This window comes from Sinohyriopsis cumingii, chromosome 1, assembly GCF_028554795.1.
Source record: "Sinohyriopsis cumingii isolate HCF-2022 chromosome 1, ASM2855479v2, whole genome shotgun sequence".
In the NCBI taxonomy this organism is placed as follows: Eukaryota; Metazoa; Mollusca; class Bivalvia; order Unionida; family Unionidae; genus Sinohyriopsis; species Sinohyriopsis cumingii.
The window spans coordinates 111905463-111931220 of NC_142961.1; the positions used below are offsets into that span (position 1 = coordinate 111905463).

The following is a 25758-nucleotide window of genomic DNA, read 5'->3' on the forward strand; positions in this document are numbered from 1 at the left end:
TGGAGAACGATCATACTTCTAGACCTTCCCTGCACCTCTTGGGCAAGAAGACTGGTCTCCACCCTTCCATTTTATATCTACTACTTGATGTGCAAATCATATTGGACCATGAGCAACAACATCAATCCTGCTATTAGGTCAAGGCTCCAATACCTAAGGCAGCATAAATGAGAAGGACAATTCACTTCACTGAAATGGATATCTCTACATACTATAGGGATTGAGGGATTATTGTGGTGGTGTTGGTGGCAGTGGGTGCATTCCAATCCCCTTCACTAGTCTGGCATACATACAGCAACTCCCAGTTCCCAACATCTTTCAACATCAGGCTGGCAAGAGCTTGAATGTCCAGGGTGACTTGGTCCACCTGTCACCAACTCCAGGTTGCAAGCCATCCCAAAAAGTTGGTAAAGGACAGAGCCCAGCAAAACCCATTTTCTTCCTTCAGACTCAGTGACCATGACCTCTGACCCCAAAATTGACAGGTGCCTTTCTTGTCTCAAATGAAAGCTACAACAATGTTTGGTCATGGTTTGTGATATAGGACTTTAGACATCTGGTGGAAATCATTTTCCTTCTTGGAATTCCCCTGACTCTAATATTTGACTTTTTAACCCAAAGGTCAAAAGATGTCTTTTTTCTCTTAAATATCTAGCACAGGTTGAATCATGTGGTGCAAAATGTAAGTAGTTTTGTGGAAATCACTTTACCTTCTTTCAGCCCCGTTGACCTTCAGACTCCAATATGAATAGGTGTCTTCCTTCTCTCAAATGCATTCTGTCCACACATTTTGGTCAAAATGGGTGTTAAGGAACTTAAGATATTGAACAGAAGCCATTTTTCTTCAAAGGGTCATTTTTAACTTCAACTCTGATTTTTTAACCTCCCAATCAATTCACATCTTACGGTAATCACACAGGTTACCAGATTTTAATCAGATTGTGCTCAATGTATCTGTCATACATGTCAAGTTGTTTTCTGCAAACAGTTTTCCTACTTTCAGTGGTGTAGCATTGACTATTTTAGTCCAAAACTGAAATGTTTCTTTCCATGTCCACAACACAAGCTACTAACAAAACTCGGGTATGGATAGCCAGTGAGAAATCAAGTTAATGTGCAGAAAGTAATTAAAGAATGAATGGACAAATACAGACAGATGGATGGATAACATCATAACAATCCACCTTCTGGTGTGCGTGTAAAAAGTAACATGCAGTCTTGAGTATGATTTTTACTACTTTTGGTTAAAAATATGGGGTATATCAATAGATCTAAACAATGACCCATGACCCATGATGCAAGTTTGGGTGACACAATTTTTTCTCCCCATACTGAACCTGGGAGAAGGAAGGGGGAGACAAGAGAATAATCATTGTAAAACATATCACAGTTAAATTTAATTTCGAACTGATACAAAACAGTGACAACTAACCCTTTCACAGGTAGGATTTGCATGCCTTTTCTTGATTCCCAACCCTTTATTTGATTTGATACAAAAAATGAATTATCATGATAAAACAAAGCAGGTCTACTTTTAACTGAGGGTAACATTACAAGAAATACTTCCACAAGTCAAATATCAAAACAGGGTCAGCACTTAATTAGGTTCTCAGAGAAACCCTCGTCAATGATAGGATGTATCCGACAATTTTCACTTTTGGGCATATTGTATAATGATGACTACACTAAAACCAAATTAAAAGATTGAACTAAAGCATGAATTTCACTAGACAAAACTTATTTAATTAGGATTTATTTATGAACATGTTGCCACCAGTAGGCATGGGTAACATTTTCATTGATTGATATTTTGTTGAATATTGTTATTCACAATGTATTTGAGAATGTTGTTTGGAAAGAAAATGTATTACCTTTTATTATAAACTGAGAATTTCATGATGTTGATTCTAATTTCCTTGTACCTTGTACCAGCTGAATTTTTCTGTTACCGGTAACTTAATAAATACGTATCTATGATTTTCACAATGAGTGTGGTATCACTCGTTTAGTCAAAAGATCTGAAAAGTAAACTTAGAGCTTAGTGGCCTCCAGTTCAGAACCCCATGGAGATCAATGGTTTCTTGATAGAATCAGGAACCATCTCTCCCACATGGAGATCAATGGTTTCTTGATAGAATCAGGAACCATCTCTCCCACATGGAGATCAATGGTTTCTTGACAGAATCAGGAACCATCTCTCCCACATGGAGATCAATGGTTTCTTGACAGAATCAGGAACCATCTCTCCCACATGGAGATCAATGGTTTCTTGACAGAATCAGGAACCATCTCTCCCACATGGAGATCAATGGTTTCTTGACAGAATCAGGAACCATCTCTCCCACATGGAGATCAATGGTTTCTTGACAGAATCAGGAACCATCTCTCCCACATGGAGATCAATGGTTTCTTGACAGAATCAGGAACCATCTCTCCCACATGGAGATCAATGGTTTCTTGACAGAATCAGGAACCATCTCTCCCACATGGAGATCAATGGTTTCTTGACAGAATCAGGAACCATCTCTCCCACATGGAGATCAATGGTTTCTTGACAGAATCAGGAACCATCTCTCCCACATGGAGATCAATGGTTTCTTGACAGAATCAGGAACCATCTCTCCCACATGGAGATCAATGGTTTCTTGACAGAATCAGGAACCATCTCTCCCACATGGAGATCAATGGTTTCTTGATAGAATCAGGAACCATCTCTCCCCCATGGAGATCAATGGTTGTTTCTTGAAAGAATCAGGAACCATCTCTCCCCCATGGAGATCAATGGTTTCTTGATAAAATCAGGAATAATCTCTCCCCCATGGAGATCAATGGTTTCTTGATAGAATCAGGAATCATCTCTCCCACATGGAGCAACACTCATGTAAATTCAAACTGTAATAAAGTAAATACTTGTATCCAATGTCCATGAAATGTACACCACAAACCTAAAATTTATTTGTGCTTATTTACACAGTACGACTCTCAGAACAAAGAAGAGTGCAAGGAACTACTCTTTGTCTATATGGCAATCTTTCTTTTAGGTGCAACATGGAGCGTGTTCTTAATCTAAGAATTTGACTTTGACCAATACTACCTCCTGTTCATTCCTCCGTGCTTTTTCTTCCTTGATCCTGGTATTAATTCTTTTTGAGTCTGCCACATCTTTGAGCATGACCTCACAGTAGTGCAGCTGTGATTCCCCAAACCTCAGCTTCAGGTGCTCAAGGTAACGTATCTCCCTCTCAATCTCATAGTTAAAGTTTGTGAGGATTCTATCAGCCAGCAGGGTGCGATACTCATTCACAAAAAGCTCTTTACTGCCATAGATATTAACCAGCATGCTGATAATGTCAGAAGCTCTCCTGCTCTTTGATGCTGTGGCTGAAATGTTACAGAAAATGCTGTTACCATTCCACTAAAAACTCAACTTTGACTCTAAGTATTTTTTAAAAAAACTTTCCACAAATTATATATATGTAACTGACCTGAAAGTCCAGTGGATCTATGCTTTGTTACTCATGTTAGTAAGACCATGCAGTTTGTTATTATTATTAGTAATACAAACTATATTTGGTAAAGAGAATGGATACAGGTTCTGTGCCACATACGTGGAGGGACTGAAATATGTCCATGCCAAAACTACACGACTAGGCTATAGTTTTTTCCATTACATTCAAACTATCAAAAATATTTCTCATGAGGATGAGGGATACACACAGTTTCCTAAAAAAAAAAAAAAACAGATCATACGTTTTTTTATGTGCTAACTCTGCTAACTGCTAAAGATTCATACATCTGTGGAAAATTACTAAATCATTGTTTCATCGCATAGGTTGCATAGTGCTGGAAATACCGATATATAGCAATAGCTACTAAATCCCAATTAATAAAATATATAATTATAAACTGTGCTATAATGCTAGTTATATCACCTTAGCAAAAAAAAACAAATGATAAAGGAGTCCTTCAAAGGTACTGAAGCTCTACTGGGCGAAAAGAATTTTCAGGATTTAAAGATAAGACCATTTCTTCCTTTCAAATGTCAAGTGCTTAAACATCTCTGATATTCTTCAGGGATAAAATGTTTTTCAAATTAGCTAATTGTGGTACTTACAGTGGATGTCAGCTTGGCACTATTTTCATTTAGGACCAAGCAGACATCCTGTCATAATAATTATCCAATCAGTGGAATTAGTAACAACAAGATTTTTAAGACAGTTGTCATGGCAGCCATATTTGATCTATGACTGGTACCAATTTCATTCAAAACCAAACTGCATATCATAAGAAGCATACTCAAAACCCCATGTTGATATAGCCATCCATTTGGAGACAAGAGGTAAGAATATTTTTAAGAAGTGACTTTGCATTCAGGAGTAGCAGTAAAAAGATTTTCAAGATGGCCACTGTGATAGCCATAATTTGCATTAAATAGGCACCAGTTTTTAAGACCAACTGGACACCACAAGAAGTACTTCTGGTGAAAACCCCATGTCAATACAACTTTCTGTTCAAATAATGATATGATAATATTTTTAAGATGGCTGCCATGGTGGCCACATTGGATGTCAAGTGTCACCATTTTTATTTAGGAAGACCTGGTCATTGTAAGAAGTTCTTTAGTGAAAACTCCATGTTGATTCAGCAGGAGCAGCAATAACAGGATTTTGATAACAGCTATAATGGACATCAGATCAGTATCATTTTTATTCTGTACCTACTAGACATCACAAAAACACTGACCTCCATCTTGCTGGTATGCAACACTGACCTGTCTTGACGATATGTGACAGTGTCATAATATTGTTGTCTACTAGTTAGATAAAAATCTCTCTCCGCTTCTTTCATAAAAGAATTCAACCTTGACCTTATAGTGCTCCTTGAATTCCACAACACAGTGTAGTACTTTTTTTAAGCTAGATCTTCCAAAGATTGTTTATTTTTCTTAATGCATGTGCAAAATTAATTATGAAAAATGTCAGTTTATTGAAGAGGCACTTCCTAGACACTGACGTCAACCATTATTACTGTTTGACAGGTTCACTTATGATTTCAAACGGATGAAAGAAAATATCTTCAGAAAATATATTTAAAATGTGAATTAGCGATTCAGTTCTTAACACACTTATGAGCATTTACATATTGTTATTTTCAGTTTTGAAGCAAATGTTGGTATGCTTTCATCATTAAATGATAACAAATGAAAACTTTTGGAAATTGGACAGTGAAAACAAATGATAACTTGCTAGGGAAAGGTTAATGTATTAAAAGTGCTATTAAAACAGACCAAAGAAAATGGTGAGGGAGTTCAAGGATATTATAACAATATGTACAAACAGATTTATTCACAATATCCCCCACTTCTAGAACAGTGACAATAAAATTTCATGAAAATATCTTCAGTACTTCAAAAGTTACAGCTCAGGCAAGGAAATGGGTCACGGAGTTACAGACCTGCCAACCCTGACGAGTCCATCTCAGTAAGGCAGTTGATTTTTTTCCATAAGATTGACCAGTTTTCAGTATGGTGTAACAAAATATCAATAACTGCTATTGCAAAGCTGGAAAGTGTAATTAGAAATGTGACGCATCGACAATAAACTTTATGTTCAACTGAAAAGTTTGTAAAGTACATGCAGACTTTATTTACCACTAGTATAGTTGCACAAACTCTAGTTCCAAACCCTATGTAGCTCAATGGCTTGTTGCTGTCTCTCAGATTGACATAATTCTTGGAACTTCTTTTCTATTTCACATGACAATGGCAATCATATCTCCCACTATGAGACATACTCAAATTGGCACGTGATGTCCAATAAATGTAACTGCGTCCTTTCCAGCTTTTATTCACAAGAATCTGAATACTCCTTTTTATTCTTCTGTGTTGATTATTAACACTTTTCTAGAAGCTTATTTTCCCTTTCGTCTTAAACATGCATCACTTTCTGGACACCATTTTTAAAAATTCTTTAGTCAACAGTTTGATTATGCAGACGCTTCACATGAACAAATAAGTGCAGTTTACAGCATCTAGGGTGCTGCTGTAAAGCTAGTCTGGTTCCCTGACTAATTTCACTAATTCTAAGATGAAACCCAGATCATAAAAAAATGAAAAAAACCACAGATGAACCAATTATCCAGATTTTTCGGCAACAATCATTTTCCGTAGTTTTTGCTAGCATGCCATAAGTCTGCATTTTAAGGGTAATTTTCTTAAGACTTACTGCAAAATTGAATGAGTTGGCAGGTCTGGAGTTACATTTTCCCTCACTATGAGTCTTTAAAAAGGGGAAATGTGTGTGTGTGTGTAAAATCTTTCCTAGTGATCACCTGTTCACAATGGCCATTCTAAAATTCCTCCTGGTCAATTTCCTAAATAAAAGTCCAGGGGTCAGAGATTTGGGAGAGAACAACCTATGACAGAATTATGATTTTGTTGTACAGAGCATACAAAACGACCCTGACAATGTAATATTAATAGTAATAATAACAATTTTTGGTGCATAGTATTTGTTCAAAAGCCAATTTTTAAAAGGTGAATCTGTGAGCAATATCGAAACTGTACCTTTCGTGTACGTGTATGTATGTCTGGATAGTTTCATCCAAATCTATATTTTTAGAAAGTAATGGGCTATACAACAAAATATTAACTGATCAACACCATAACAGGCATTTAAAAATCGGTATACAAACATATCATTTCATGCAAAATTGTATAATTTCACCTGGATCAGCATCAACAGGGTCTGGCATCCACTTCTCCCAGTCTTCATCTTCATCATCACTGTGTCCACTCTCATCCAGGACAAGTGGCTGGCCCTTAATCAACTCATCCAACAGTTCTGAACTGCCATCATCTGTCAGGCTTGAAACAATGCACCGAACTGTATCTTCTCTGCACCTGTCGACAAATTGCAAGTTGGTGAGGTTCTTCTTTATAAAGAGACTTCAATGAGAAAACAAATATAACAATCATGTTACACAAAAGATATACAAATGAAACCTGCATTTTAACTTAGGCAGTATCATTACAACATAAATTTTACCCTGCTCAGTCATTTCAAACTCTGGGTAGATGTGAGTCTTTGTTATGTTAAAAATATTCATGTACACACAATTTTAGATACCAAAACAAGGTACCAGTAATAGTGGAAACGCCAGAAAATATTTATAAGAAACACAAATTGTTAATAACACACACAAATTGTTAAATTTACAAAACCCAGATACATTTTAACAATATGGTCAGACATACTTTTCTCAATCTTGGTTATCTCGAACACCCGTGTATGTAGAGCGTTTTGGTCCAGTCCCCCACAAAAATCTTTCTTTGTTATGCTAATTTTTCCCGCTTATTTTGACCCCTGTTAAGTAAAAGAAAACATTATGACAGGCGTAAGTTTTGGTCTGAAGTAACATGTGCACCTGCTTAATTCGATGAAATGCAACTTTTAATGTGCTCTCAGAAATTTTACAAGAAATGATCTGGCGTTTCCACTATTACCGGTACCTTGTAGTGGCAAGGATGGAACAAGACAACACAAGACCAAATTTTACTGGTACAAATGCTAATCAAACAATCTCATCAATGCATGGTTTATCACTTGCACAGAATGGAGAAAAATATCATGCAAACAATAGAGTAAGGAAAATGAATGAATGCATTTCTGACTTTACAGAAGCTGCATTCAAAATGGACATTAAAATATGTCAACACCATGACAATAAAGTTCACCCTACACAGCATCGAAAATTTGATCTTATCTGTAACTCAGAAAATTATCAGGTTAACATCATTAAATGTAGCTAAAAATACCTAATTTGTTTTACATAATATATTTAAAACGAATTTGGTAAATAGTATGGCTAGATCACATGACAATTATCTATAAACAGAAACCTGAAAAATTCCAAACCAAGTGGTCCCCCCACCAAACACTTGGTTATTAATTTGTTTTGAACAAGAGCATATAAAAGTACCAACGGTATTGTAAAAAAAATCCATTGCACCCAGTATTTTTTTTAAAATGAAATTGTCTACAGCTGTGCCATAATTACATATGTTTCAACAAGAATGGAATGAAGTAGAAGGTGACTGATAGGATTAATATCTATCAAACAGAATGACGAGTGCTTCATTTGTATTGTTTTTATCTTGAATATCAAGTCTTGCAACCCATCAAAGAGATTAGCCAACTCTCCCTCTGGTGCTGTATTTTTGCCAATGGTCACTGATCAAAGTTGAGAGGGATATGGGATTACAACTGAATGAATCGAATAAATTGGCTTCATACAGAATTTGATGTTGAGACAGTTAACTTTAAAGACTTAAAACACATTTTACAGTTTGTTGGTACATGAATACTGACAGACTCATCTTTTTCCAGTACAGAGGCAAATTTTATCAGTAAAAGCCAGCATATACTGGTGTAAAGGAACCTCTGACAATAAAAAAAAATAACTGATTTTTACGCACAATATTGGTCAGTTACATTTTGCTGCTAGTCACAGGTCAACTCTAACAAAAGAAAATACTTTTTTTTAAAAAGTATAGTCCTACATGTACATGTACTTAAATTGGCCTAGATTTTGGACAGCATGAGAAAATCATTGTCTTGCTGAGGCTACCAAAGAGATGAGGCTATTCACAGGGAGATAAAAATAACTTTAAACCACTGACATTGTTGCAGTAAATGAAGTGTTGTAAAAAATGTGTGACTTGTTACTTAATCTCATTTAAGAGACCTCCAATCTTTTTTTTTCTGCAACCAGGCAAGACTATTATTTTTAGTGTGCATTAGAAATGCCATTTGTTTTTAGAAACAAAACTCATTTTTGGTACTTCAGATGCATAATCATTGTTCTGCAGTAGATTTCTCAACTAAATCCTGATATCTCAGGACCTGGTTACGTCGACAGTTTTTTTAAAACCCCCAATGTAATCGTGTTTACCGGGTTTGAATGTATTTAAATATCTGTTTGGAAATTGCCGACATAACTGACAATGTCTGATATACATATGTTAGTCTGCTGTTTTATGCAACATACATAATATTTTGGATCCATCATCTTATTCCAAATGAAAAGTCTAATCCAGAAGGCCAAAACAATTTAATTATAGTGGAAATAAAACTTTCTCTAGGTTTTCCTGTTGTATCCTCCTCAAAGACCATTATACTTAAAATTCTGAGCCATAAAGAGTTCTTAATACAAAAATTATTAAAATTTGTTGCAAAACACAAAAATAAAACTGATACAGGTCATTTCACTAACCTAAGGTATTTCCTGACTGGATCACAGACAAGTTCTAGGATAACACCAGCTGGGTCTAACACTCTCAGGGCTCGGATAGCAGATATGTATGCTGTCAGAATGTCAGATGTGTTGACACCTAATATAGTTAAAAACACCATTATTACAATGCCAAACAAACAGAAGGCTTGGATACAAAACAGAGACTCAGTGATACAGTAGAACCTGCCTTGAAAGACCACCCCTTTTGCCAAAAAAATATAGTCTCTCAAGACAGGTGGGCTCTCAAAACAGGTCACAATACTATATAATCAATAAATCTATGCATTGAGAATAAGGTCTCTCAAGACAGGTGGTCTCACATAACAGTGGTCTTTCAAGAGAGCCACCTGTCTTGAGACCATAATTTTTTGGCAGAAGGGGTGGTCTTTCAAGAGAGGTTCTACTGTCTGTATTCAAAATGGGGCCCCAAGTGGCCAAGTGGTCTAAAGCGCTCTCCATTACGGATCACTGCCATCTCACCTTTGCGTAGGTTCGAGTCTAGGATTTGGTCAATGTGGGTATGTGAGAAAGCTTGCCAGTAGCTTCTCATGGGTCGGTGGTTCTTCCTCCACCATTAATACTGGCCGCTATGCATAGCCTATTGTGTGCTAAAAAATGGTGTTAAACCCCACAACAACAACAACAACTGTATTCAAAACAGTTTCTGAGTAATGGCACTGGATATAGGAAATGCTGTAAAATAATGCACAATACATAAGATAACATGCATGGCAATACTAAGAACTGTCAAACTATTAAACCAAAACTATCATGATTGCTTCAAGATATTCAAGAGTTCACATGAACTCAGCTTTTAGCAATATGTGCCTGCAAATAAATGTAAAACTTTACATTTCTTTTTCTCACTATGTTCTTAATAAAGCATGCTCTTTGTTATGCATATTTAAATATGTAAAGAAATTCTGATACTCTGCAACATTTAATGGTGTGCATCAGACATCTACACATAAAAATGGTTTGGTTTTGTTAACCCCCATTTTTATTTGCCTCACCTAGAGATATGATAAGAAATAAGCTCTCTAGAGTGGCAACATGCTCAGCCAACCTCAGCAAATCCAACTCATTAATATGCATGGTTGCTGCTTATAATCCAATCAGATCTTGATGCTACAAGTGTACATATCAAGTCTGATAGCTCAGCCAATCTCATGCAAAACCAACTCATCAATATTCATAGAAATCACTCATCCAAGACCTTGATAATATCAACTTACATATATAAATAAAATCAGAAATTACACTTCTAGAGTGACTGCAAGTAAGTACTGGCAGACAGACAATGTGCAATGGACACAAATGCCACCGAATAAACTCACTTGGTCTTTGGCCATGTTAGATAAAAACAATATTCTGGTTCAAAGACCCTAGTTTTCAACTACAGACTACAGCCTTTAATTGTCTTTGCCATAGATATACCATCTCTTTACCCAAATAAATTATCTTTTCGTTTTCATTTCACTCTCAAAACATATCAAAATTGATGATGCTCTCTCTTTGTGTCTTGGGTTCTGGGATAACTGATTGGTCTAAGGCCCTTCCCTGTACAGATCACTCACATCTTACCTCTGTATGCATGGGTTCAAGTCTTAGCTTGGCCATCATGGGTAAGTGAGAAGGCTTGCCAGCAGCTTCCTGTGGGTTGGAGGTTCTTCCCATGGTGTTCCTGTGTTCTTTCTCCACCAAATATCATGTGCTGAAAAATGGTATTAAACCCACAAAACCAAAACAAACCTCCCTCAGGTTCTCAAAACAGTTTTCTTCTGTACATAAGAGAAATCACCTTACAAACTTACAAAAAAGATCTGTAAAAGTCTCTCTATTACATAATTATATGCACACACTTTTAATATGTATGCTCTACTTTGCCAAATAAACCTATTTCGAAAAAATATGTCACACAATATTGAAAGGAAGATTTTCATTTATATGAGACGAGGAATAAATTGATTGGATGAGGACTCCCAATTTTATTGTTTTTTTTTGTTAAGGACTCTCTGTATTCCAACTCAGAGGTCCTTGACTCTTCACTTTAAAGTCATAGAAAAACCTTGCTTCCAGTTACTTAAGTCTTACCTGGATGCAGTAACCTAGTTTCAAGGGAAGATCTCAGGGTGGATATAAGTTGGGCCCGCATATCTGTCTTCTCCAGGCAGGCCTTCAGGTCCAGTACAGCTGGTCCAGACTCAGGAAAGTCTATGATGATGTTAAAGAGCTCATTTATCTGTACCTGTGCATAGGTTTTATACAAGAAGTGCTGCAATCTGCCACGGAAACTTGAAATACAGTCGGCCCCTATGTGAGTCCTATTTCCTGTGTATATCAGGTTCAGCCATCCCAACACCTTGGTGTCAAGCCACTGTTCATATATGCAATAAAATATAAAGTCTCAATTTTGCTTATCTATCTTTCTACTTATTGAACTAGTAGTTATAAAAGGGGTAACTTTCTGAATGTCATAAATAGCATTATGAATTTGACAAGTTTCTGAATGTCCTTCATAAATAGCATTATAAATTTGACAAGTTTTTAAATGTCCTGCATAAATAGCATTTTGAATTTGACAAGTTTCTAAATGTCTTCATAAATGGCTTTATGAATTTGACAAGTTTCTGAACATCCTTCATAAATGGCATTATGAAATTTGACAAGTTTCTGAATGACCTTCATAAATGGCATTATGAATTTGACAAGTTTCTGAATGTCCTTCATAAATGGCATTATGAAGCTGACAAGTTTCTGAATGTCCTTCATAAATGGAAATCTAAATGGAACACATTTTAAAAGTCATTCATCAATGGGACAACATAAATGAATCTGTTTATCAGGCAAATGGATTTAATCAAAGGATTCAACAGCAATAATTTGTGCATATGTTGTATGAAGAATGAAGAAAAATATATAAAAGTTAATCTTCTTTTTATTAGACCAATCATTATGAAATTAATTACATGTATTCTGCTGACATCAGAGAATACAAAAACTATGATACATTTAGCTGTGATATTATTAATGCATTTAGATAAAGGCCACAAAACAGATTATATTAAAATATCCATCTCTTAATTGTGTAATGTTAGTACTGATGTAGTATATAGTATAGCACAGTTTTGTAAATTAATAATCCTTAACTGCCTTGTCCTGTCAAAATTACATTTATTTTATGCACACATTACTTACTTTAGTGGTTCTGATCTACTGCATTGCATTCTATTTAGTGGTAGTCAAAATCTCTCTAAATTTTACTACTGCTGGTTTCATACCCAGATAGAGATTTATTTCAAGTTTCTTTGACAATATGCAAAAATATTACAATAAAGAGTTCCAAATGAGCCTGATAACTCTCACCTGCCTTATGTTACTGTGCTTATCAATGTAATTAGGCTTTTTTTTCTTCTGGATATATCTCAGATTCAATCATTCTGTATTAATTTGATCAAGATGAACTAATGGCTGTAGTGAAAACTTTACTTTGGAATCCAGGTACAAGAACAGTAATTAGCTCTGGAAAATGGCAATAAGTCAAGTAATATATTTTTCTTAACAGCTTCAATCTCTTTGTAAATGATAACACAGATACTAACAGCAATGTCATAATTCTGTATTATATTAACTCACTGGATGAGTAAACTAGTGTTGGTAAATATGATGTACAAATCTATGTACAGTAAATATGACTTATGTTTTCGTGGCCTAGTAGTCTAAAGCGCTCTCCATTACGGATCACTGCCATCTCACCTCTCTCTGCGTGGGTTCGAGTCTCAGAATCGGCCAATGTGGGTATGTGAGAAAGCTTGCCAGTAGCTTCTTGAGGGTCGGTGGTTCTTTCCGGGGATTTCCCGGGTTCTTCTTGCACCATTAATACTGGCTGCCATGTATAGTCTATTGTGTGCTGAAAAATGGCGTTAAACCCTACAACAACAACAACTTAAGTTTTTTTATCTCAGTGAGTGAGTAAATTAAGCATGGTAAGCATGGTCCACAAGTGTATGTACAGTAAGCATAACTTACATTTTTTATCTCACTGAGGAGTAAACTAAACATTGATTTGATCATTAAGTGTATGTGTGTATGTACAGTAAACATGACTTACATTTTCTAAAGACTCTAGGAAAGCAGTTTCAAAATTGCCCTTACACAGAGTCTCTACATGCTGCTGAATCTTTTCATGAACCAAAGCAGTAGCTGATGTCCCTGACACTTCTTCTAGTATTCCAACCTCATCTCTGAAATAAATGCAGAAACTTCATAGGAAAATTTTACAGTGCTCCATAGAGTAATGCACCCCACCTGCTCTTCTCCTAATCTCCTCCACACCTCCTCTGCCCTTCAAGGATATTTCTCTCTGCCTTTCTTCAAAATATCTCCTAAAAACTATTATAGTTTCTATTAATATATCCATAACTCATTAACCCCTGGTGCTGCAATTACGTGGCAGGAGGTAATAGCCTACTGCCGAGCTCTGTAGTGTAAAGGTCATGTATGATACACTAAAGTGGGTGGTATTATAGAAAGGTAGACTGATGTAGCTCTATAACAATACCAAATAATCTGGACGTTTTAGTTGCACTACAAAATACTGAGGGAAAAACCACATTTTTTTTACTTGTTTTTTTTCCACACAAAATTCACCCGTGGTCGGAATCCAATTTTGTGTTTGGATTTTAGACTTTTTGGCCTCAGATCTAAGGTAGACCGGTCTGAACTGCACACAGACTTGTAAGCCTTTGCAAAAAAGATAAGATGGGCATTTGGAATAAAAAGTGGTCTTGATACAAAAAGGATGGGTCCATTAAGCAAAACAAAAACAAAAAAGAACTCCATCTTTTACTCTTCTGCTCATGTGCGAACAAAATAACCAATGGAAAACAATGTTTCTAACACAACAAGGCATTAGTTAATGGAAAATCTCTTGGAAGTTGATGTTTTAGGATGTATTCAGAAATAGCCCACAAAATGTGTTTCCTACTCGCATTTCAGACAAAAATGACAAAAACCTCCAGGGGTTAATGAGTTAAACCTGATACAGTGTAGTTTCTGTTAATTAATATATCCTTGAAACTGTGATTATTTCTATTAACATATCCTTAAAACTGTGATAGTTTCTAATAATTAATATATCCTTACAATAGTGAGCCTCTACTAATTAACATATCCTTAAAACTGTGATAGTTTCTATTATGTGTAATAATCATATCCTTAAAACTAATAGTTTCTATTAATAAACATATCCTTAAAACTGAATTTCAACTAACATATCCTTAAACTGTGCTAGTTTCTATTAATATATCCTTAAAACTGAGTTTCTGTTAATTAACACATACTTGCAACTGTGATAACTTCTAATAATTAAAATATCCTTAAAACTGTGACAGTTTCTATTAATTAATATAATTTTATTTAATGCTGAGTATAAAGTGTATTTTTATTTTTTCCGATTTTACTTCCAAAAGCAAATAACATCCTAATGTTAATCAATGACTTTAAATAATCTTCTTGGAAAAAATGCCACATTGTTCAAAAAGTGCAGTAAAAAAAAAAAGTGCCTTAATTGTAACATGTGCCTTCTTTTGCCCAACCATTTATTAAAGATATAAATAGCAGGAGCATTACTGCATCTATCGAGAAATCCACATAATGTTGTCTTACTTCTGTTTCAGTGCATTTTATTGTTGTGTTTACCACGAAAAGTAGGGCAATTAAGTCTAGGATATTAACTGAGTGATGAAAAATACTGGACACAAGGTCATGTGACATTAATGCCATATGAATGTGGACCAAATAGTTTTTAATAATCAGTCACTTACTCAATAACCATTTTATTATATACTTAAAAACAAGCACATTAATCTTTCTGTTTTGCTATAGGAATAACACAATTAAAACAAAAATATTTCAAAATCTTACTGAATATTTTACACGTGTTCGTTATATGAATGAAACCTGGACATGGCTCAGTAATGCACACGCGTTTATTGTTATGGAAGCATACACATACATACGGTGATTCTGATTTAACTCTGAATCAAATTAAGTTTGTTAAAGAGGCTGGACTGTCATGTAGACAAAGGAAAACAGATATTTGATATTTGAAAAAAATGAAGCAATACATTAATGAAAATTGATAAGACCATTCTGAAAAGATAAGCCCGAATGTTCAGTCTAAGGTTATCACTGTGACTATCTCAATTCCTGTGGTCATGGTTGTGGATAAATTTGTAAGTGCAGCGTGCATCACGATTGTTGCCTGGGTATTGTTGTCCATCGGTTTTGGATAATAGCTCGGAAAAGGATATAGATTTGTTTTGATGTCACTTTTTTATTAATTAAATTCAGAGTAATGGATAAAACAATGTTATTCAGAGTGAAAAAAGTGCATCACTGGCTTGAAAGTGAAGCTGTCGACTGTATCAATGGTCAGTCTGACTCATTCTTGTACTAACTGCAGCAAACAGTGATCACTAGCCATCCAGTTTCTATATTTTTATAAATCATATTTATTTTTTAGTTTTTCCTTTAAGTCTATGGATGTATTCAGATCTCCATTTAACTTGCATGACACGATATTTTTATTTGGATGAGAGCTCGATTTACTAAGTATCTAGCACTGATGTCAGTAGGGGTAATGCCTATTATATCAATAGTGTAGTCAACATTTCCTTTTTTATCTACAAGCTAATCTAATGTCACAACAATGTCTTTCATTGAGTCTCAGCTATAACATAAGCCTTATTATCCTACTTCAGTTACAGTTTTAGATTATACTACAATTAACACACAAATTCATCCAATAAGGTAATGACCATTTAATGTTCAGGTTTTGGGCTGTGATTTTCTTCTGAGCTGAGATATTTTATTTTATTTCCTGAAAATCAATTTTTTCCTAAATAATATAATGAATATAATGTGTTAATTTGCTATGATGAATATATTTCTGCACCAACAGACAGATGGAATTTTTATAAAAAAAAACAGACATGTCAGGCCCTGGTCCCCAATATAAATGGGGCATACTGTGGTATGTATTGCAGTATGTTAAAAAATACAGTGGTACAAAATTTTTTGTTGTATCAAGCTTATATATATATATATATATATATATATATATATATATATATATATATATATATATATATATATATATATATATATATATAAGCATCTGCAACAAGTTGAAATAAACTAGCTGAAACAATAAATTTCCCAAACCCCAAACACCATAAACATAGATTTCCAAGACCTATTTTTGCTAACATTTTTTATAAAAGTTATGTTATATGAGAAAATAATGAATAAAAACTACTACAATATTGTTTAATGATGAAATGAAACTGAACAGGTCATCAAATGAAAGAAACAAGGAAAACTTGACTACATGAATCTAACAACCTTGGACAATTTTATCTGTGATTATGGAAAGAAATTAAAATGCTTGGGTTTATTTCAATTTTCAAAGACTTTTAAAGACCTTAGGGTCATCTGCTCAATTTTTCTAAACTTTCAAGGCCTTGAAAATGCTACTTCATTTTTCACAAACTGTCAAAGACCTTCAAATACCATATGAACCCTGCTGTAGAAACAGCCATGTAAAGTTTTGCAAACACAACAGTTTTTGTGTTTTATTTGTTTGTCTTGTATTTGCCTTTGAAACAGACTCACGAAGAGTCAAAAGTACTCAGGTTAATTAGATACTAGTTTTGCACTGTTTGTTGTCAGTTTATTGCATTTATCTTAATCAATCCCTGACACACGTGATCCCTTGCTGCTGGATCCAGTGCACTTGAAAGGATTGTTATTTGCGATATAATATATATATATATATAGAGAGAGAGAGAGAGAGAGAGAGAGAGAGAGAGAGAGATTGAGAGAGATAAAGAGAGAGAGAGAGAAAAAGAGACAGACACACACAATACATGCATATAAACATAGTTCTCCAAAGAAGATAGGTCTGGATTTGTATTGAAGCCATTAATGTAACATACAAATATTCATTAAAAAAATTACTAATGTCTGCAAATGTACCATCCACAAGCTAGTTTCTGAGAAGACATCAATATTAGCACAGCAAAAGCAGCATATTCACACAGTGAGTCCAAATGGAACAACTACTGCAATGTCATTAATTTTTTGTGGGTCTGAATTCTTTCAGGTTTCATGGATCCTTAAATTTGTGGTTTTGCCTGTCAAAGTTCACATATTATTAGGCATTTAATTTTGTGCAATAACCTCTACAAATATGCAAAATAGAGAATACAAAAGAATACAACTGTCAACAGCAAATGGCAGTCACTTGAATTGTTAATCAATACTATCACATGTATGAGGACAAACCAAACACCATGGATCTAAACAAGTGTCAATTTCTGCACTTGATAACAAATTGCCGATTAAAATTTTCCTCACTATAAGTAGGTATTCCAACTTGCCCTAGCTGACCAGGTCAATGGGATGCCAGCAGGGCAAAAGTCAAAATTTTGCACATTTTGAACAATAAATTTTATGCCATCACTATTCATAAAATCAATAAATGTATGCATTTGTCACAAGAACAACTTTTCTTCTATCATTTTATGCATCAATCTTTGTGCTTTTCTTTTCATCTTTAAAAATATGTTTGTTTGAGGTATGTAATGGGCATAATTAGTGCAGCGGCGGTTTGTCCGAAGTTGAAATTTTACATACATGTTTATTGTAAGGCTTGGGATTATGCGTAGTATTTCCATGTTACTATATTTAGCACCATTGTAAAGCAGAGAGAATGATCTACATTTTGATATCTTTACTGTGTAACTCGGTTTTGTTTCTGCCTAAAATTTTACACTCTGAAAACTTCAAAATTAAAATTTTTCAGGTAAATCTCAATTTTAAAATTAAAATTTGATATCATTTTAAAGCTCGTTCAATATATTTTATTTCTGTATGAACATTGGAATTTTCCATGACATCATGCAAGATCACCGCACTTTTTAAAGTATGCTGGGAATAAGTCATATGCAATGGCTAGCCTACCACTTTTGCCAAACGACTCAATGTAAATCCAAGACGTAATATGGCCTCTTATATTCCATCCATGGATTATTTATCACTAGTTTGTAAGTAAAATTATTCATTTTTAATGTTTTATATTTATTTTTGTCTTTATATCTGTATTTTGAGTATTCGAAGTCATTAATTGGAGGTCCTATTCTACGGTTCAAGGAAAACCCTTTGAGTCCGATTTCTTCGACTAAGTCATTTTTACACAAGAAATACGCACGCAAAAATGGTCTTGAATGAAGTTTGGCATGTTATTTTACATATTTAAAGTAAATTTGTTTACATTTTTTTCTTCTTGTATATTACCGAGCAGTAGCATGAATTGGATAGCGATAATATTGTGACCTTTGACCTTTCTGTTTGTAAACACGATTCACCAAAAGGAAAATGGGTACTGTTACCCTTTATTTCTTTTGGTTTTTAATATTTAGCAAGGTCCAAAATTTGGAATAAGTGTTTATTAACAATGAAAGGGCATTGTAAATCTAGCTAGATATAGACTGGAATTCTAGTACGTTAAAACGAGACATATCCCCAACTTCCAATTTTTATATATCTACATGGCATTTCTAATTTTTCCAGTCTATAATAACTCGGTACAGTTTCAGGTCAGCATCATTAAATGTAGCTAAAAGTACCTAATTCATTTTAAATACTTCGTGCGAAATGAATTAATTTGGCATCATTTAGGAAATCAAAGAACAAGCAGTACTCAACCACAAAACTGGACCATTTGAAAAAAAAACAACCTATTTTGGGCTAAACAAATCTACATGAATTTATTTAAATTCTTTTCACTGCTTAATATTTTTTTACTTTGCTGCATTCATCAGTTCAAGTGCATCTGACTTAACTCTTTCTAACCTTCTACATTTCAGGTTTATGAATGGATTAAGAAACTGTCCTGAGACTTCCTACCCTCATACTGCTTCACATGGGTAGCTGTGTATTATGATGACCAATATTACAAGTGTTGGAAGTACACCAACCTGATCTGGCACTCATAGTTTTTATGTCAGATGAATAACAGCTGCCTCGCTTGGCGTTCAGCATTAAGAGGTTAGTGTTAGGACTGGTCGGCCTGGTGTCAGGATAATGTGACTGGGTGGGACATCATGCTACATGTCTGCGGCATGATGCCCCAGTGCTAGACATCACTATAAACTGCCACATTGCAGACATCGTAGCGATATGACTGAAAAATTGTTAAAGCTACGTTAAAAAATCAAAATCACATCACATCCCATGTCAGATGAAAACCAAAACCAATTGTTTCAAATGGCCAGCTAGTGATGACATTGCCAAGGTTAAGTTGTGTTTTGTGTTTGGTTGGAACTTGAATGTACAACCAGTTTCAAGCAATGACCAAACATGGAAAGTTAACAATATTGGACTCTTGACCAGCAAAATACAGCAGAATAAAATTCTCAAGCTAAAACTTTGTTAAAGCTGCTACTTCTCTGATTATTGTAAATAAAGCAGTCCTTTATGACATTTACAATTGTATCTGCCGTTTGAAGTGTACATTATCTTCAAAACATTAGTCATAGTGAAAAATGTTGATACTTTGTAAATGGTTCTTTGTAACCTATCTCTGCTTTATCATAATTATATTTGCTTTATTAGTATGTATGCATTAAGGCTGTAATATGCTCCATTTTGGTGCAAAACTATCAAAATCAGTTATTAACTGATGAATTTGTAAACTTTTGAAAATTATTGTTTTTGCCATTTTTTGTCTTTTTTCAGATATTGCTTCTGCTTTAAAACCTATTTTCACACTAATGTTGACATCTTTGTATGTCGCATGAATTCTTCATATAATACCCTGCATTTTGGTACAAGATTTATTAAAATCTGTTAATAAATAAAAAAGTTGTGACCTTTTGAAAATTGTCGTTTTTGCATTTTTTTCGACATTCAAATTTTTGCTCATTTTCCCAATTTTTATGATCTGGTACAGCAAAAGTTTCATACCCATTGGCCCAGAAAAAATTGGGCTTTGTTTTCAGAAGGGATTCTCACAGGAACATACATTAACTTGCATTTAAATGTCATAGTCTTATTATAGCAAGGTTGCAAAGTCATGGAAAAGCTCAATTTCTGGCTTTTCCAGTGAGGCCGCCCTCTGAAGTCTTACTGTTTTAGTGTGAACCTAATAAAAAGGATTTTTTGTGTATGCTTGTAGTGCTTGCATTTCTTGAATAACAAAGAACTTGTCCCTCAAAAACTTTGAAAGGTCATATCTTGAAAAGTATTGGACCGATTTACAAGATATTTTCAATATTTTCATATTAAGGTCTTAAGGATGGTAACAACAGCTAAGTGCTATTAATTGTATTTGCTGATATCCTAAAAGTGCTTGGAATACCTACTATAAAGAAATTGGATACTCTCCTGCCCCAACAGCTCAGTTATGCATGAAAGACTCACAGATGCCTGCCTAAGGATGTAGGCTTGCCAACTATTCCTACTGCCCACGTAGCAACAAGTTCTCCTTTAAAATTGCTGCCTTCTCCAGATCAGAGGACAATTCAAGTATGGAAAGGGAAGTCAAAAGTTAAGGATGTCAGATAAATGAAATCTGAAGGTAAACTTCTAAATGGCAAGTCCAGATTCCTTTTTCTCCCATCAACCTGCATAAGTCAAATGATGGGCAGGTGCATGGATATTATGGGAAAAGATTTTTTTTTATTCTACTGTCCAAGTACGATAGCTTTATCTCAGTGGTTTGCGACTTGTTGTCATACAAAAAATCCAGAGACAACACTATCATTACCATGAAGTGATATCTGTGTCTCACCTATGCTAAAGCTGTTAAGACAAAAATGCTCTCTGCATGACTAGTAAAACTTACAAAAGTCTATTGACAGTGTGAAACCTGTCCATAATCTGGGCACATCTGCAGACATCAGTATCCTCGCCACAACCATTACACTGACTGCTCTCCTCCTCCTCATCTCCTTCTGAAAAATTTAACAACACCAAGTGTCACTGTATCATGACTCATGCATGTTGTACATCTACCCAAAACTCTAACTGAATGTATATGTGCTTTATATTATTTAAATTTGGAAACATAAATGAAGCAAATGTTACCTGCATTCTGGATATCAGTGTTATGAAAATTAATGTGGCTGTTGGTTTTGTTTTAAATCAGTGCAACAAAACTTGCAAGAATCCATTCAATGGGAGTGTACCTATGTTGTCTTGGGCACAGTTTCCATGACATTCATTTGGAGTGTTAATATGTTGATCTGCCTTGGGGACAGTTTCCATGACATTCAATGGGAATGTTACTATGTTGTCTTAGGGACAGTTTACATGACATTTATTGGGAGTGTTACTATGATGATCTGCCTTGGGGACAGTTTCCATGATATTCAATGGGAATGTTACTATGCTGTCTTGGGAACAGTCTCTATGACATTCATTTGGAGTATTACTCTACTGACCTGTCTTAGAGACCATGGCTTTAACCACATATATTGAAGAAGAAGGGAATTTTTAAATCTGATGCCACCAAAGGCCTTTCTAAATAAAGAAAGGCCCCAGTGACGATGTTCTAATTAAAAACACTGGTACTGCTATATTAAGTGTAATTTTGTGACCAAATGCCTTTTTGAAACAGCACAGTGCCATTTCAAAATCAGATAAGGTCGGACTTTCTACCTGGTCCTGAAACAGCATGATGCCATTTTGTAACTTAGCAGTTTACCTGGTCCTGAAATGACACAGTACCAATTCATGATGGTCCATACTTAGTCTTAAAAAGGCAACAGGCTATTTAATAATGTTTAAGCTTTTTATTGCTCTTTTTTATTCCGAATAAAAAAAAAAAAGATGTGGTGGTGGGTATCTTAAATTCATGGATTGGAGAAGAGGTTTCTGCAGATGAGTTTTTGCTTTTTTTTGGAGTTGGGGGGGGTCTAAAAATTCATATAAAAGAAAAAACACTAATGTTTCCACAGACGAGTTATTGCTTGGGGGGGGGGGGGCTTTAAATTTATGGATTGGAGAAGGGGTTTCCACTGTTGAGTTATTGCTTGGTTGGGTGGGGAGTCTTAAAATTTATGGATTGGAGAAGGGACATTAATGTTTCTAGACAAGTTATTGCTTGGTCAGGTGGTGTCGTTAAATTCAAGGATTGGAGCATGGACATAATGTTTCCACACTTGAGCTATTGTTTGGATGGGGACTGTCTTTAAATTCATGGATTGGAGTATGTGAAGTGATTTTTAACGTAGCTTTAAAAAATTGTCAGTTATAAACACATGGATTGGGGATGTGACACAATTGTTTCCACAAAAGAGATCTTTAAATTCTGCTCTGCAGTTACCAAAAAAGTCATGAAAATAGTCAATTACCAATATTTGCAAATTAAATCCTGTTTTGCTTCTATATTATTACTGTTTCCATTATTTTATATCTACAGAAGGAATGGAATTTTATTAACTCATAAGAAATTGTTAATTCGCACCTATGCAGTTTAAAAACTTCATATTATTTATTCTAATTACTTTAATTTTCATATGTGAACAAACAAGATGCAGAGAGGAATTATATTGTTCACCTAGTTGAATTTTATAAATTTCTGCAAATTTGAAAGGCCCAATGCCAAGATGCTTCTTGTCAAAATCTGTGGAGCAAGTTTTTAGCAGTCATTTAAAAAAATTTATATTTTTTTGAAACTGCTGACACATTTGACAGCAGTTTGTATTAACCTGAAAGGTTTTCAAGCAAAAATTATATAAGGCAAACTTGGTTTGGTGGTTTTTGAAATGAAGTCACTTAATGTTTTTCTATTTTAAGTAATAGCAAACATGATGGCAGATCTACATTCATAAAATTGTTCAAGGTCTTCACTGAACTGTGAAATATGGTCAAAAGAAGCTGTTACGGAGTTACCTTTGTGTAGCAAAATAACCATTTTTTTTATTCCTAAGTTTCTGAACATTTCACAAGGTCTTCATCAGAGGAACGATGACTGGATTGGAGAGGAGCAGGGATCGTCCTGGGCTTCGCCAATGTCGCAAATTGCGATTTTTTTTCCTTACTGGCGACAAAAATATCCCATCTGGCGATTTTTTTGGCGACAGACTTTTTGGTTATTTAATTTGTACATGGATTTTGACTGGATAAATTAAAAGGGAGAATGAAAGGAAGCCACAAACTTGACTAAGCAATGCATTGGAATCAATCTGTTACACAAACGATCCTTTGTTCGTATTGACAACCCTATCTTTAGAGTGCATTGTTACATCATAATCTGCTTATGCTGACATCTGGGCTGAGTATGCTGTGATACAGTCAATCATGCTACCGAACAATACCTACAACTGACCGACTTCTGAAGACGCGAATAGAACAGATACAATTAATTGAATGGCTAATCCTTCTGTTTTTTTTTATGTTTTTTTTTTACATATACCAATACAATAGTTTTGCTGAACCTTCATAGAAAACTGATAACCTTTGAAGTACCGACTATTGCGTATAAATACAAAGCAAATGGAAAAAATCTCAATCACAATTATATCTGTCGCCAGTGCAGCATTTTACTCATTGATCTTTTCCTTTTGCCATCAATCCGTGTTTTGGCTGCAGAGACTTAAACTCCGCAACAATAGATAGCAAAAAAAACAGTTTTGCATAATTAATAATAATTATTTATTTCTCAAAATACAGGAGTGAAAGAATCCCTAAATTGGGTGTGAATTTATGCTTATATATACGGTCCAATATTGCCAGGTGTTGACTCGTGCAAGTTTCATTCGTGGGAATGGAGATCCTAGTTTGCTTGTCGAGAAAATTTATACAGCATTCAGTGATCATTCTTGGGATTTAGGAAGCAATTCACTTCAAGCTTTGTGAAGCTAGCCATAAGGGGGGGGGGGCTGCCGAGAGACTACTGGTGTCACCTGTCAGCACTGTAGACTGTGAACGTGGATTCAGTAAGATGAACCTCATAAAAACTGACATCAGAAATAAACTCTGCATCTCATCTCTCGAGAATTTAATGAGAATCAGCAAGTACAGATGTGAAAAATTAGATTTTGAAACTGCATTCAACAAGTTGGCAGCCCTAAAATCGCGACGGATCTTCATATAACACTTTGTAACATTTTGTTAATGCTTATTGTAATTAGAGTATTAACTAACCCATCTTTTGTAATTTTCATTGCCTGTTACATTAATAGACTAAATTAACACTTCAAAAAGTGTACACTACTTGTTCTGGTGACACTTTTTGAAAATTGGCGACAAAATATTGAGGTTGGCGATTTTTTTGGCGACAGCTTTTTAAAAGCCAGGACCATCCCTGGAGGAGTCACATGATCCTCTAAATGTTGATCATGTGACAAAATCCTTATATATAACTGTGGCAGTTCCAATCTGGAATCACAATTCAACAATGGCTCCTCCTCCATGATTTCAATAGCTTTTCCTTAGGGTGTTATTCTCTCTACTGAGTACTCTGATGTTATCCCAAGAAACAGTATGCCCTAATTCTTTGCAATGTTCAGGGATTCTCTTTTGACATATAAGTGTTCTTTAACTCTTATATCAAGGCTTCTAGTGGGTTCTTCAACTTAGTCTTTACCACAATTATCACACTGGAGCTGACAGATGATCAAACACTACTTATTCAAAGGAGTGTGGTCTTTGGGATCTACCAAGATTGAGCAGATGGTGTTTTAGGTTTTGTAGACATTAGCTCCATGCTTTCAGAAGATTTCGGAGAGTCCATCAATATATAGTAAAGGAACCATTACACATCTTTCTCCTTTTTCCTTCAGCATTTAGATGATCATGTGACTCCAGTACAGATGTCACTCCTCAGATGAAGAACTAGTGAAAAGGTCAAAAGCATGGAAGTCAATAACTTATTTTGCTACAAAAAGGTTTCTAGTTTTAGCTTCATAAACTGCAAATGGGTGTAGCAGGTAACAATATTCATTCTAGCCGTTTATAGGATTCAATCTTTATTAAAATATGCCATAAGTGACAGGAGATCTACCTTAATGTTTTCTGTCAAATTTGGTCAATTTTTGCTGACAGTTACTGAGAAATTGCTTTTCGACTTTTAGCAATGGCAGCCATTTTTAGTTGTGGATTAACATTATCCATGCAATTGTGAAAGGCTGATGCCAGAAGGACTGCTGTCATATTTGCTCAAAATTCTGTTTCTAAGAAACTTTTTAAAGGTTTTTCTATTTTAGTAATGGCTTCCGTATTAACTGGAAAATCTGTATCATAACTTACAAGGTTTTCATATTAGTTATCTTTCTGCCAAGTTTGCAGAAATTCTGGTCAGACTGTTGCTGTTGAGGCAAACTTATTTGCATTTTGCTGGCGTTCATCCATCTATTAGTGCACTTGATGTGAAAATACCTAGCAGATAAATGA

General features: G+C 34.9%; 1 protein-coding gene across 1 annotated transcript in view; it reads right to left on the reverse strand.

Moving 5' to 3' along the window:
* The window catches only part of LOC149807623 (anaphase-promoting complex subunit 2-like), a 57738-nt gene that overhangs the window by 16705 nt on the left and 15275 nt on the right, over nucleotides 1-25758 (reverse strand). The window contains exons 3-8 of the mRNA XM_089968937.1: nucleotides 21206-21314; nucleotides 13406-13538; nucleotides 11389-11671; nucleotides 9274-9391; nucleotides 6726-6901; nucleotides 3095-3381 (exon numbers count right to left, since the gene is read on the reverse strand). Of these exons, the coding sequence (XP_089825063.1) occupies nucleotides 3095-3381; nucleotides 6726-6901; nucleotides 9274-9391; nucleotides 11389-11671; nucleotides 13406-13538; nucleotides 21206-21314 (1106 nt within the window). The remainder of the gene's footprint in view (nucleotides 1-3094; nucleotides 3382-6725; nucleotides 6902-9273; nucleotides 9392-11388; nucleotides 11672-13405; nucleotides 13539-21205; nucleotides 21315-25758) is intronic.